This window comes from Perna viridis, chromosome 3 (assembly GCF_037379345.1).
Source record: "Perna viridis isolate PV_CMFRI_1.1 ecotype Kerala chromosome 3, ASM3737934v1, whole genome shotgun sequence".
NCBI classification, from domain to species: domain Eukaryota; kingdom Metazoa; phylum Mollusca; class Bivalvia; order Mytilida; family Mytilidae; genus Perna; species Perna viridis.
This window is the reverse complement of record NC_142447.1, coordinates 10,337,475-10,352,611: the sequence shown is the minus strand read 5'-3', so window position 1 is coordinate 10,352,611 and position 15,137 is coordinate 10,337,475. Positions and strand designations below refer to the sequence as shown.

Sequence of the window (15,137 nt, the reverse complement as noted above, 5' to 3'; positions counted from 1 at the left end):
TAATAACCTACTTTTTGTCCTACAAATAACATCAATAGGACTATACATGAATTTACACTTGTCATTTTGTTCTGAATGACCCCAGATTTGTCTCTTAATAACCTTTTAACATCAATGAAACAATTTTATTTTAAATTGTAACATCATTATTTAAGTTGAAAGAGAATTCAGTACTAAAACAACGGGAAAATATATTATTTTCGCCATTGGCGTCCACAAGTGTAAATACGTCTATTTGAGCTCAAAATGTCTGAATTTCAAACACTGTTGGTTACAGCAACAAAATTCCACTCCACTGTCTCCAGTATGAATTATATCTAATATTGTTAACAACTACATTAACATGATTACCTGATTGTATGGTTTTGGAAGAAGAAATAATCCAATTTTGATCGTAAATCTATATCTTCGGAATTCCATGAAAACAAGTAATGCCTGTTTTATTTACAGATTGGAATGGCCTGTGCGAACATTAAGTTTTAGCCATGATGGTAAAATGTTAGCCTCGGCATCAGAAGATTTGGTTATTGATATTGGCCATGTTGATACAGGTAAGTCATATATCCAATTCCTAAGTACTGAAAAATAGTAGATAGAGAAATTGGAAAAGAGCAGCCACTACATTAATCAATTTATCCATTATATAAAGTGAGACATTGCTAAACCATGCAAAGTTCTTTGATGTAAAAAGACACAAAAAAGGTTTAATGCGAAAGAGATAAACATTTTATTTCCTCAGAAGAAGAGTGGCCTGGTTTATTTAGCATTCACTTATAACATGTATAACACTTCTTTTCATAATGAAAGTATATTTGTATAGAGTTGTTCCCCCTTGGCAAAAGCAGTAAAGGTGTTATTAAAATCTCATGCATATTTCATCCTTGTTTGTACACCTATAACAAAATACCATGAGTTTTTGGGACCAGCTGGTATTCATTGTTCTCTGTTATCAGCAGTATGTCATTAACTGAAAAGATCATCCATGAAACATTAGGACATATTTTATTGGAACCATTTAAATTGTATTGTAGGAATAGTGAATGATGTATTGGTACATATTTATAAACAACTCAGTTTTTGAACATGACTTGAAAGTAAAACTTAATTTGTTTGATTTTATCTTGAATGAACGTTTTCATATGTTGACTTTACATTATATGCATCATTACATTTTGAATAACAGTGAAAGAAATTAAAACTTAAATTTACCTGGCATGTTTAAAATTACACGTAATTAAAAAAATTAAGTGATACACAATGTATTATGAAATGGAGTAAGTATTTTTGACGTCACCATGAATTGCAATCCTTGTTCATGATTTAACTCTACTTTTTATGTACATTGTACATAAAAATAGCATAGATGATGTGAGAATTTCATTTATATTTTGAGTATTTTGATGTTCGAATAACAAAATTGTATGCTATTTCTGAATTCACAGTAAAAATAAATTGATAATTTTTTAAAAAATGATAAAATAATCTAAAGTGGAGACCTATAAATAGCCATTTAGTCTTTAAGCTGAATGCAAATTTCTATTAAAAAAAGAGAATAAATAATGCAAGTCACTTTAACAAATGCTGTTCAATTTTTCAGGTGAAAAAGTGACTGAGGTGACATGTGAGACACCTACATTTACTGTTGCTTGGCATCCAAAGAGATACTTACTTGCCTATGCCTGTGACGACAAGTATGAACGTGATAGAGACAGAGATCGGGATGCTGGAACTGTCAGAGTTTTTGGTTTTCCTAGTGACTGAGAAAAAGTGATGATGAACAAAAGGGACCAAAAAGTGCAATCCAGAATTCACCTGAGTCATGGTTTTTGGTGTTTGGATAACAACTATTTATTTTGTTATTCAGGAAAGCACGGAGAGGATAAAGATGGTTTATTTTGATAAGGAGTTATGGTGTTAACAGTGTAAATTATGATAACAAAGTATTTTTTCAATGTAAATGTCAATGTTATTTTGACATGTCCACACTTACAATGTTATCGCAATGTTACTGTTGATTTTCTTGTCCTCTTAGTGTTATGAAATGATCACAAAACATAATTTTCTGTTGAATCAAAATATTTTTGTATTGTTTTTGTCTTGCATGCAACTTTTGTCCTATTGAAGAAGTTGAGACTAAGGTCTATTCCAACGTCAGCATCACATTATGATTTTAGTGTTAAGTTTTCTAGTTACGTCAGTTTTAATGTAAACTATTTCTTGCATTCTCATCAATACATCCCAACTTCTTAACTGTTTTATGCATATGCCCCCCCCCCCCCATTCCCCCCCAGTCATGATCTATTGACATTAAAATTCCTTGTCGAGATTTTAATGCTTTAGTTTCCTAATTAGGTCAGATTTGCATGACACTTTTACAACTTTACATTTACATCTCATGTTAAGGCAATCATATTTACTGCATTGGCATTTCTATATTACACTTTCACATCTGTTACATGCATATGCCAACACAATATCAAATTTTGAATAATAGTGACCATGAGAGTCAGATAAGACATCTATCTGTGATAACAGTTTATTTTCAAAGTATTTTAAAAAAAAGGTATGTGTGCAAGTTTAGGGTAAAGCATTATGCATTAGTGATTCTTCAATCTAGAATTTCATACTCAATAACCTGAAAAATTAGCTCATTCATCAGAAAGGCTGGGCATATTTATCTTTTTCAGTTAATTAAATGTAAATGATCAATATATAGATGAGTGTGAATCCCCTTAATGTAGGATAATCACTACAGGGATGGATCCAGAATTTTTTGAAAAGGAGGGATGGGGCTATTCCAAGCTTTTACCCTAATTTTGTAAGAAATTGGCTCTTTCAAATACATGGAGTGGACAGAAGAGCTAGCAAGTCCTTAGTTCGACATTTCTACTATTGAATGAAAAAAGCAAGATTTTGTTTTCATTTGTGTGAAAAACAATGTAGTAGAGAGACACAAAAGATTTTGCAACCCAAAACATGTTTCAAATTTCTTAAAACATTCTTTAAGTTTTTTTATTATTGGGTTATGAGCCTAATATTTCATGAACTTTTTTTTTTTTAATTTTTGAAGTTGCTAATTTTTGTGAATTCTTTCAAGCAAACATATTGGTCAGCATTACATATTGCTAAAAATCAATTTCACAGATACTATTTTTCACAATTTTCTGTCCACTGTGAAAATACTAAAGAGTAATCAAGGGAACCAAAATTCTATTAGAAATTAAAAGAAACAAAGACCAGACATGGAAAACAAACACAACAAGGAAAATAATATAAATAACCAAATTAATACATACAAAGTAATAAAAGTAAGTGAGCAACTCAAAACTCAACTAAAAAACTGGGAGCATGGACAAGGTGCACTGGTATAAAAAGTCCTCTGCTTTTCTAGAAAATCAGCAAACCGGAAAAATCAATAGTTTACAGTGCATTTTTTAAAACAAATTGCTTAATGTATGATTGTAAACTTTAAAGTTCTTGCAAAATATTCATTTTGGCAAGATTTTGCTGTGACAAACAATTGTAAGTAATCACAATCCAAAATGTGTGTACTTCTTCCTAAACCGATCAGGTTCGACCTCAACAGTCATATTAAACCTTTGCATATAAATTTTATTAAAATATGGTTCAATTTAAAGCACAACAGGGACACCCTTGAAGCCTGTTCCAAATAAGCATCAAAAGTAATTAGTCGGATGATCCTGAAACGTACATGGGTGTACCCCAAATGTGTACTAAACATTTGTCAAGCTTGTATTTTACATTCCTTGCATGTAACATATTGTCAATCGTCCCAACTCAATGGTCACTTCATGCGTGGAAATTTGTCACAGTCGAAGTATATTTATACAGACGTACACCATGCATGTCAAACGTTAACTTATTTAATGGGGGTGTGGACGTGCATCTGATATATACCTGAAAGTCGATATTTTTTTCGTTTTATTGATTCGCCAATGTGTGACAGTATCATACCATTTTGTCTTTAACGAGCTCTATATATGCACACTTAGTCATGTCCAATCATCCTGACAGGAAATCCCTTGGTGATTTTCATTTGGCACCATTTTATTGAAAAAGGTAACCAACTAACTGCGGCAATAATATAGCTTGATTGAATGTATGTTTTCGGTATGAAAACTCGATATTTTAATGTTTTAAACCTAAAAGATATTGACTGGCTAGTACACTCTAAATTGCTCCTTGGGGAGCAACCATTTGATTTTTGTAGTGGGCTAGGATGAGTTTCTATCCTACATTTTTATTTGGAGAAAATATAAGTCCTGCCTTTTTAGTACATCTGGCCTTAAGGCCATGTAAGCTATTGTCGTCATTCGTTGTCGTGTTTGTCATCGTCGTTTGTCGTCGTTAGCTTATGCAGACATCTCCTCTGAAACTACTTGACTAAATGGATTGCACTTTGGCATGGATGTTCCTAAGGATAACTTGCACAAACTGTTCGTTTAAAATCTTTGAAATTATAAAAAAACATGGCTGCTTTACTAAAAATAGAACATAGGGGTCTAAATATATTTTTTATAAATAAATAAAAAAAAAAAAAAACCAGTTGAATTCAGCAAAGTTCTGACGTAAGGTAATATTGTTCACCACCAGAAAACAAACAACAAACCTAGATGTGCATTTTCCTGATGTCCAGACATTAACTTTACTATTATTTATTTTTGGTCCTATATCGATCTTTTTATGTATCTAGCTGCATTTTTCAATCTCAGATATCTTAAAGATTTTTGAGTTTAAGGGGTCAAAGCCCCCCCCCCCCAATAAAAAAAGAAAAAAATCGACTTTTTATTTTTTTAGTCCTATTTGGTATTTTTAGTCGCCAATATTGTTAGTATATTGTTATGAATATTCATTGCTAGCTGCTTAATCTGCTTCCTAAATTGGTTCCTTGATCGACATCTTTTTTAACACATACATTTGTATATACATGTTTTCTGTTTGTATTAGAACGGGAAGCATATAATAAATAACAGGTCCCGGCTTCGTATTTTTGTTTTTGGCCTTTCCTGCCTTTTTATTAATTGAAATTGTCATTCCGTCCTAGCCCCCACCCCCATAAATCAAATGGAAATTTCCTTAGTAGTACTCAGAGCAGGCGTAAAACGCAATTTGAACACATCAACTCACTTCTGATTTCACACACTTGTGAAAAAGTGCACACCAAATCTGCACAAGTGAGCCTGTTTTAGCAAGGAATCACATTTTCTTTTAACTGTTTGTAAATAAAATGGTCACCGCAGGGCCGGATCCAGACACTTTAAAAAGGAGGGGTGCTACCCGAGGTTCCTCAGAAAAAAGGGGGTGCTAGGTTATTATTTGCCATTTTTAAAATAAATTTTACACATGAAAATGACACCCCATCTGGATTCGCTACTGTACTGTTGCTTACTATTTAAACATTTTTATGAGTTCTGTACGCAGACTTCCCTTTTGTGAAATGTAGGGGAATTTGCAGAGTATTTTTAGCTCATTGTCTTGTTGGAGCTGGTGTTCCTCTGCAAGGTAGTTAACCACACAAGATATTTTCAGAGTCATCAGTGTAAACATGCAGCTTTTAGGTGATATATGATAGTCTTCTACTGGTTAAACTTTAGGTAGAAGCTCCATGACACATGGAACTTTTTAGCATTGGAGTTTTTGCCATGTATAGTGACATTATTGATCTATATATATATAGCCTATAACTTTCCGGGTTCTTGATTCGGGCATCTAAGATCTTTAGTTTGTTCCCCTTGGCTCCAGTGTCAATGGTCATTACGGGTTCGCAGTCTGTCCGTTATACCAAGGAAAGTGTAAAATAAAGTCAGTCTGTAAAGTGTGGTTCCGCTCAAATGTTTTCTGATTAAGATGAAATAACGTATGTAATTATGCAGCTACATGGGTATTTGGACAGCACGATAAGCAGAATATACTCTTTTAAATGCATTTGAATTTAAAAAAATTCAGATAACTTTTTAGTCCACTAACAATTGCTGTCTCTCTGTCTGTCCGGAAAATCATTTTTCTCACTTGCTTATAGATATTCAAACAGTGGCGGGTTCAGTTTTACAAAAATATAGGTAAGAGAGGGGCAAAAAAAAATTCTTGACAGGATCACCGGTGAGGATCACGAAGTGATCCGAATTTGCTAGGGGGTTTGGGGCATGCTAATAAAGAAGATTTTGAAATGTCATGCAGTCTGCTGGTATTTTGAACAATTTTTCAACAATTTTTAAAAATTGCAATTTTCACCCCCCACCCTGGATCCGCCACTGTCAAATATTCTATTAGGGGGATTGCTGAATACCATGAGTTCAAATTTTCTTTCAGTATGTTTATCTTTGCTGATTTTAGATTCCGTACTCCTTAAGGCTACTAACGACTAATGTCACTTCCCATAGGTTTCAATGCTAATTTCGCTAAGTTCAATGAGTTATGGAGCTTCTACCTTAAGTTTAACCTGAAGAAGACCATACATCACATAAAAGCTGCATGTGTACACTAATAGCCCTGGGGTTTACTACCTTGCAGTGCGACATTGGCTCCTAGAACACAATGAGGTAAAAATATAATGAGAATTCTCCTTTATTCACAAAAAGGGGTCTTCATACAGAACTCATAAAAAGTATTTAATTCAGTAAGTTACAGTGACCATCTTATGTATAATAAAGAAAATATCATTCCCTGCCAAAACACATGCTCACTTGTGCAGATTTGATGTGCACTTTTGCCACAGCAACATAACACAAGTGCACTAAAACTTGTGTAGGATTATTTGCGTTCGTTTTAAAGCTCATTGGTTGAATTAGTGGTATGTAATCTTAATCAACAAAATATTTAGGAGTTTTCTGCCGATAGGGGAAGAGGTAACGGAGGGGAGTATTTATCCCCGATTCCCTCCCCTAGACCACCGCCTCCAACCCTCCTGATCACCGCCTGTTAAATCCCGATCCCTTTTATTTTAACCCCGGTTGTTGTTCCCAAACAACATACCCGCTTCCCGTATATTTCACTCTCCGTTCCCGGCCCCTTAAACCACCGTTCCTCGTCCCATCCACTACCGTTCCCCACCCTTTCAACCACAAATTCCCGTCCTCTTATCCCCCGTATCCCCACCCTGCCATGGGGGACAAATTAAATTTTTGGTTGTCATGGTGCTGTCCCTTTGTTTTAAATTCAGTATAATGTACTGATACACACATATTGACGATGGTGTTATGCAATCTTTCAATATAAAAACGCACAAGCACATTAAATATAGGCTAACTTGCCCAATTCACGGCTTATAAGTCTCCCAAGTTTGGTCTTTATACCTCTTAGTATTGCTTTCTTATAGCGACACAAACAAATCTTTTTATTTTGTAAAATTGAAATTCTACTGCCCAGACCATAAGTTGCATGGTGAATTTAACGTATAGATATAAGCTATTCAGACTAATCGAACAACTGGTTAGACGAATTAATTTCTCGGTCATTCCTAATCAGTTTCTCCTTGGAAAATGTGTTGGATGTGCATTATCTAATTCAAGGTACATGTACGATGTAAATCGGTTCAATGCCATTCGATGATTCAATTATCAGAACTAGTTTATCTCGATGTCGTTAAGTCCAGTAAGAAAAACAAACATGGACGAGACCAGTAAGGCATTTGAAATCAAAAGAAACGTTTCTTTCGGTAGACGACTTTCAGCAGTTGGCGGGAACAGTTTTGGTGTGAAAAGGGCTCGTGTATCATTTATGATCATAGTTCTTGGTTTAGGAATACTATGTGGAAATTTTGTATGTCGCTTGTTTTTCTCCGAGAAAAAGGAGACTCATATTAAAAATGTGAAAAGACATAGTATACATGAACCCCCGAGTTCCCGCACTGGATTGAGTATCAAGAAAGATATGAGTATACAGTTCCGAGATTATCTACCGAAGCATATATTCATTACAACTGGAAGCTGGTATCAGCAAAAGAAAAGTTTGGAGTTATTTCTGAAGACATATCCGAATGCAAAGGACTACTATTTGTATTGTTTTCTGTTAGACAGTTCTGAAAGGCACTTTTTCACACCCATAAAAAAAATTACTATAATTGAAGGTCAAGTCATTTCAGATACCAATACAACGTTTGAAAAGCGTGTAAAAAGATTTGGAAAACCAGACGTAGTGAAGAACGTTAGCTCCATCAACTTCGGAGCGTGGCTTATGGATACTTTTCATCAAGACGATTATATTATTGTTCGGATGGATAGTGCTGATGAAGTCGCAATTGCTCGTAGACTACATAAAACTGGTGCTTTAGACTGGATTGACAAATACTACACGTCGACGACCGACAATTCCACATTTTCTAAAGTTCTAACAGTATTAAAAGAAATGAATGCTCTTCCATACATTTGGACCAATGAAGAAATGACATACGATGATCTCAACAATCTAACTAGCATCGACGAATCTCTTACTACAACATCGGTCTTCAAGACTTGCGGATACTACGATCAATTTATAGTTGTATTTTATGTCCCATTTGTAAACGAACAAGCAATTTACTCTCTTGAAGTGATGAAATCTTTTGCCACCCAAGTGTTTTTGAAAACGGCAGTGTTTTTATCAACAAACTTTGTTTTGACCCAAAAAGAACTGACAGAGTCTTTGATTCATTTGATTAACGTCGGAGTTTTCCTGGAGAACAAGACAAAACAGGATAGTGTACCATTGTTTAACACCATAAGAAATGATTTCATTGAAGTTAGGCGAATATTTAAGAATTTCGATTCAAATCCAGTTGAACTGCAATATGTTTTAACCAAAAGTTTTAGTGATGAGTTTAATTCTAAATTGTGCAACGACCGATCAATTGACGTTTTCTCTGACGTTAAAAAGATCAATTATTTAGTACCTTATCTAGTTAAAAACGATACCGTTGATATTGAAAACATTAATCGGAAGCAAAACCAGATTTTAGCGATAGACCTAACCGAAATAGATTCTGAAATGCTTTTAATTTACATTCTTACAAATTTTAGATTTTCAATGTTAACCATTGATAGTTGCTAGGTAAATTGTTAAACTCTTTAGGAACACTGCATCGGCTCATTGTCAAACTAAACTGTTCATGATATTGAAAAAAGTACTCAGTGACTGCGCAGGTATTAAAATTCTGATTTTTTTTTAGATTAAAATCTTTACCTAATAGACGATAGAAACCGGATGTGAAGGGCTTAGAAGGTGGTGGTATCCTTTGAAACAAGATAAATCAGTATTGACCTTAATAGTCTTCTTGAGTAAACAACAGGTTCACTCGTCGTTTTGCTTCCTATTATTATTGAAAATGATCTCCTAAAGAGGGAAAAGGGAACGCTAACCGATTATAATTTTTAATATTCTGTATACTGCAAAATGACGTGTATATTGTGCCAATGTCCAAATAATTGAATAAATATATTAAAAGAGTAATTAAGGGAACCAAGATTCTAGCGGAAATCAAGCGGTAATCCAGGGACAAAGAAAGACATGGACAACGGCAACACACAACAAAGAATATAAGATAACCAAAATAATACATGCAAAACAACAAAAGCAAATGAACAACTCGGACTCAAAAACTGGGATCATGGACCGGGTGCACCGGTAGGGTAAGCGTCCTCTGCTATTCTAGAAACACACTCCGAGTTGCTCATAAAAAGTCAAGTCCATGGCAGACAAAAGAGGAAAGGAAAACTATGACACAATGAACAAATCAGTTTTCATGGTGCAGACGGATACACCGTAATCATCCACGAGTTCATGATAACAACCATAAAACTTTGTAGTGATGACTTAAATCTTGTAGCAACACAACCCTGATCCAGAGGCATAACGTATGAGTTATGATATGAAAACTCCATATGCAGTTGCTGAAAGGATCTTGCCTCAGATGAAAAGAAAGTTGACTACGGAATGAAAAGTCATCGTGTTTGTCGTATAGTTTGGTCAATAGTTTTCCTTTACCATCGATCTCTAAGTGTAGGTCAAGATATGAAGATATGCGTTGGTATTTTATTACATTACGTGTATTACATTGTACAGTGGCGGATCCAGGGGAGAGTGCAAGGGGTTGGCCATAAAATGTGTCATTTTCATATGTGTAAAAGTGACAAAAAAGATCAAATAATGTCCTAGCAACCCCTTTTTCTTAGGAACCCCGGCTGGCACCCCTCGATTTGAATGTGTCTGGATCCGCCCCTGGTACAGTTGCTACATGTACAATATTATGTAAAAGTCTATGTAATATAAACATATATTGTTATAGGTACAGTACCACATCCCATTCTTTACGTTGAGTTAACATGTAGTATTATAGCTGGTGATCCCTTATTGCACTACGCATTTCTTTCTATAGGTTGCAGTCTCTATTGTTCCTCCGTCTATTTTATCACATACACACAAATAACATTTTTTAACACCGTTTAAAAGTAGGGGACATGTCCGTCCACCCATCTGTCCCTTGGTCCGTTCCTGGTGTCTATCAACGACTCTCCTGAAACTGCTGAACAGAATTCGATAAATGTGCACGCACATTACAAGATGATGCAGTTGTGCATCTATTATTCTGCATTTCCTTCTGAATGTTTGTTTTAGGATTTCTTGATGCAAAACATTGACCTTGTCATTCGTTCACCAAGGGGGTGGTCTTCTCGTCTGCAACTCCCCTGAAATGCTGAATAAAGTTCAATTAAACTATTAGATGATAGTTTTTGAACACCTTAATTTTGCATTTCCATCTGAATAACTTTTGGGGTTACCTGGTACTAAAATATGTAGTTTCCGGGAAGGGAAGCGGAGGTATCAATAAGTGAGCTTTGCTCATTGTTTTTCTACTCATTACTTGTTGTGTCCATTTAGCTTACCAACCCTGCATGTCCCACATCTTACAATGACTTAACAGCAATCATAGATAAAACACTCCCGGCCTACTAAATTATGCAATTTATCAAGAAAAAGTTAACGGCACATCAATATAACAATCTACACCCGTACAATGGCTTCCCTTGTGTAGGATAATTGTAATAAATTATCTCTATGTTAACGAAAATTAACTTTGTTGGAACTTAATCAAGTTTTTAGAAGTAAATAACTACCATATGAATCAAAGGTAACATGAACTCTTTCGAAATTTTCTTATAACAGCGAGGAAGCTATTAAATTGTTAAAACCAAAAAATACAATAGCGACCGTTGTGGAAAAAAAACACTGTAGACTCTTATCAGCAGCAGTATATAAATTTCAACCAAACTCGATAATAAATGTTTTTACAACAACTTTGACACCAATGCCTACAATCCCTAATTACTGGATAGATGTATGACACAGTCGCTCTCATTGGCCAAAATATGTAAACGTTATGCCATACGCAGTTTTTTTTGTAATTAGCCCACTTGCTTTCCAGAACAATTCTGACGTACTTCATCATAATTATGTTGATTTTTGGCCAAGCATGTTGAATTAAATTTTCGGAAGGATAGAAAGCTTATTTTTCTCTTGTAAATGGAACGATGGGCAAGGCTTACTTTATACTTTGGATTTTGGTTTTTTTTGGTAGTCATTTCAACTATTCTTAACATATTGAACACCAACTGGAATGATGCAAGCATTTTCAGCGGTACCATTTTGATTTTATTTCTTTCGATCTTGCAAGGCTGTGTATTGGAATCTCCTGTACAAGCTGTATTTTGTTTGATCTTTGGAGGTTATCGTAGAACGGTGAAAAGTGCTGATGGACGTAGCTTCACTGCAATTCTTAATTATAATTTGCTAGCAACTAGTAAAGACGAAATTGATGAATGCTTTGAAAACATGTTTGAAGCATATATGGGAAACTTAAGTCCAAACATATCGTGTGTATTGGTTAGTGCTACAAAAACCGACGAATTAAGAGATCGTGAGCTTTTAGTAAGAGATAAATATAGATCTATGATATTTGACATTTTATACCAGGAAGGAATAGCGTTTTGTTCGGGAAGCTTAAAAGACATTGACCCTATTCACATGAAATTCATATGGACAAGATATGAAAATGTACCTAAAACTGAGTTCAGAAGAATTCTACTTTTTCAGATATGTTGCATGTTTGTTGAAAACTTTATGGTTATCCACAGGGTTTCGACAGTATTGCGTAAGTGTGGGCAATATCAGGATTTAATGCTTCTTTCCGAAGGGGAGATGAATGCATTCACATACTGTGACCAAAAGCTTTATTCAACCGCTGCACGGAAATATGGCGAACAAATGTTTATTTATTCGGAGGATGTCAAAAATATAATTAATAGAAAATTTAATTACACTTTAGTTCTCGACAGCGATACTGAAGTTCCAAGGGGAACTATATTTGCCTTGCTAGACATTGCTGCAGCTCATCCCGATCGCGGAATAATACAACCTTCGATAGCTCTTGATTGTAAAAAAGATGCTACATTGTACATGCACCTAGAAAAACTACGACAAGAGATCAACGAACCTTTAACGAATAGTAATGCAGCAATTCTTCAGCAATCTTCCTTTTTCGGAAAGGGACTTCTCAATAACAAAATTTATATAGATCATATTCTAGGAACAAAAAATAAACTAATAGAACTTGTTCCTATTGATGTTCTCAGTCATGACACTTTTGAAGCTTCACTTTTACGTCCACTCTATGTCGGTAGTCTTCGTTTGAAAGAGGCTCCCTCCTACAATTATGTTACATGGAGCATTCGAGAACGTCGATGGAACAAAGGAGAAATATTATTGGCAATATATTTTTTCGAAAACATTTTTGGTAGGCCTGTGAGATTTTTACAAAGACAGTTGCAGAGATCAAAATTCGTGACGACAAAACTTCGAACTAAAACCAAATTGGATTTTGTCAGCTCATATATCGCCCATTCCGCATTAAGAAACATGATGGTGAAACCTATCCTTTTAGTCTATATATTTGTTCACTTGTTCGGTTCTTTGATTTATCCCTACATTTCTATTACTTTTATTTTGTTTTTAGTAATCGTGTTTCCTAAGTTTGCCACATGTAACAAGAGAAATTTTAAATACATTCTCATAGAAACCTTTGCTTCTATAATGCAGTTTACTCCGGAGTCCGTCACGGGCAGCATACGAATTATTAGGGCTTTTAAGGCGATACTTTTGAACAATACAAAATGGACACCTCAGAGGGCTGTAGAAATGGAGTTTCAAAATTCAAATGCTTTCGTGTTGTCATTTTATCATTTGTGGGGATACTCACTTTTTGCTGTTGTACTTAGTACAACGGTGCTCATATTCGTTGAAGACAGTTATCTTTTCCTGTTTATGATGTTTACCGTGATAACATTACCAGTTTTCACAGGAATAACATCCCTAAGGATGGGAATTACTTCCAAATATAGACCAGCAGTTGACGTTGCTGTTACGAATGCCTCCAGTACAATACACTCTAGTACTGACATTTCCCCTCGCATACAATCAAAAATGAAGCAAATACGAATAATACAACACACCGGCCAAAATGATGCATTTTATGCTCTACCAATTGTGTCAATAAATTAACAATTTATTGCAAAAAATTAAACATTATTTGTTTTCTTTATGACCTTTGGCATTGAATAATTATTTGTAGCGAATGTGTCATTATTGTACAGTATTTCTTTTTATTGTTTCTCTGTAGAAATTATATGACAATACGTCGCGCATACATCTGTATCAACAGTAAGGGCCATGATAAAATAAAAATTATAGTAATAGAGAAATAACACACGCGAGCACACACACACACTGACAAACTACAATTAAAAAATACACGATCTATTATTTTTATTTGTATCCTAATCATGGGTGAAGATGTAAAAACACCTTCAATTTCCGTTTATAGTGATAAGAAATTCTCACCATTCAAACCAGTCATACTTTGGTAAATTGATAATAATAAATATCTTCATATTGAATTCGAATTTCTGTGGTTTGTCTGTGTCTCGGTTTCAGTTGGTACTTAATCTAGATGTTTTGTCATCTCTTTTTCCGTGAAAGTAAAAAAATGTTTAAATTCAATATTCCCTTTGTCATGATCGAATACAATTTTAATATAATACTACTTTACAACAAAACTACAACATTTTAGAGAAAACAAATGTGAAATTAAAATTTTCCATCTTTTCAAAATTCAACAAGCGTGATTTATTTCGATTCTAAGTATTACTAGTCCCTTCATATTTTTGAATAGACGCAGCTATGTGTTGGACATGTGTTTATCACTTTTTAACCATGGCTATGGTCTAAAGAGCTTTAAAGCACGTCATATTAGAATAAATATTTATTTCTTCCGTGAAGTTCAATTTTAAGAATTCATGTACCCTCGCAAACATTTGTTATGTAGTTGACGATTTTTGACGAAAAAATTCTCGTTTTAGTAACTGTCTTCATCTTAATTATTCTAAAGAAGCCTTAGGGTACTTTACAGAAACGCAGGAGTTCAGGGCTCTCATCTTGAATTAATATTGAAGTACACAATTCAAAATCTAGCAACTAAAGTCTATGGTACATTATGTATGTTCGACAACGTCATATTTCCCATTGTCACTTATCCCTTTCTATAATCCAGTCGGTTTATCAAAATGTAGTTTCTACGTTCTGTTAGAAGCGTTTGTCATTACACTAATATTTTGATATGTTTCAGGGGATTCCACTTAAACTATCCAGAGTTATCATCCAATGATATATTTAACCGCTGTGGGAAGTCATTTTCCAATACGATAAAGGAATTCCACTTGCCAAAAATGTTTTTTTCTACCACTGGCCATTACCTTTAACGGAAAGCGAGTCGGATGTCTAGAAAAAAATAATAAAAAGATCATTTTATGTCGTGGAACTGCTTCTGTGCTCATTGTTCTAGGTATGTTTCCAATGTTACTTTGTCTAGAAAAAAAATAATAAAAAGATCAAGAACAAAAATTGAGTCCTTTATGTCGTGGAACTGCTTCTGTGCTCATTGTTCTAGGTATATTTCCAATGTTACTTTAATCTAAGCACTTTACAGCGAAAATATAGTTCACGGAATTGCAAGTTTTGTATATTTGGGAGTAATAATTAACTACGTACTTGTTATTAGTAAAAAAATATGTGGTATCGACACCTTAGTTCGC

At 34.4% G+C, this 15,137-nt stretch overlaps 3 protein-coding genes across 3 annotated transcripts in view; all 3 read left to right on the top strand.

The window, feature by feature from the left end:
* LOC148620961 (THO complex subunit 3-like) overlaps positions 1-5,001 on the top strand; it is a 34,231-nt gene extending 29,230 nt beyond the window's left edge. Inside the window, exons 5-6 of the mRNA XM_088574892.1 lie at positions 451-551; positions 1,598-5,001. Of these exons, the coding sequence (XP_088431018.1) occupies positions 451-551; positions 1,598-1,761 (265 nt within the window). The 3' untranslated portion in view covers positions 1,762-5,001. The remainder of the gene's footprint in view (positions 1-450; positions 552-1,597) is intronic.
* Positions 5,002-7,575: 2,574 nt separating this feature from the next.
* LOC148620960 (uncharacterized) lies at positions 7,576-9,170 on the top strand. The gene has a single exon (XM_088574891.1). It carries the CDS (start codon positions 7,597-7,599, stop codon positions 9,043-9,045), a length of 1,449 nt encoding a protein of 482 aa, XP_088431017.1. The 5' UTR covers positions 7,576-7,596; the 3' UTR covers positions 9,046-9,170.
* A 230-nt stretch (positions 9,171-9,400) lies between these two features.
* Positions 9,401-14,888, top strand: LOC148620959 (uncharacterized). Its single transcript, XM_088574890.1, has one exon. The coding sequence runs from the start codon at positions 11,515-11,517 to the stop codon at positions 13,546-13,548; it is 2,034 nt and encodes a 677-aa protein (XP_088431016.1). The 5' UTR covers positions 9,401-11,514; the 3' UTR covers positions 13,549-14,888.
* The last annotated feature ends 249 nt before the right edge of the window (positions 14,889-15,137 follow it).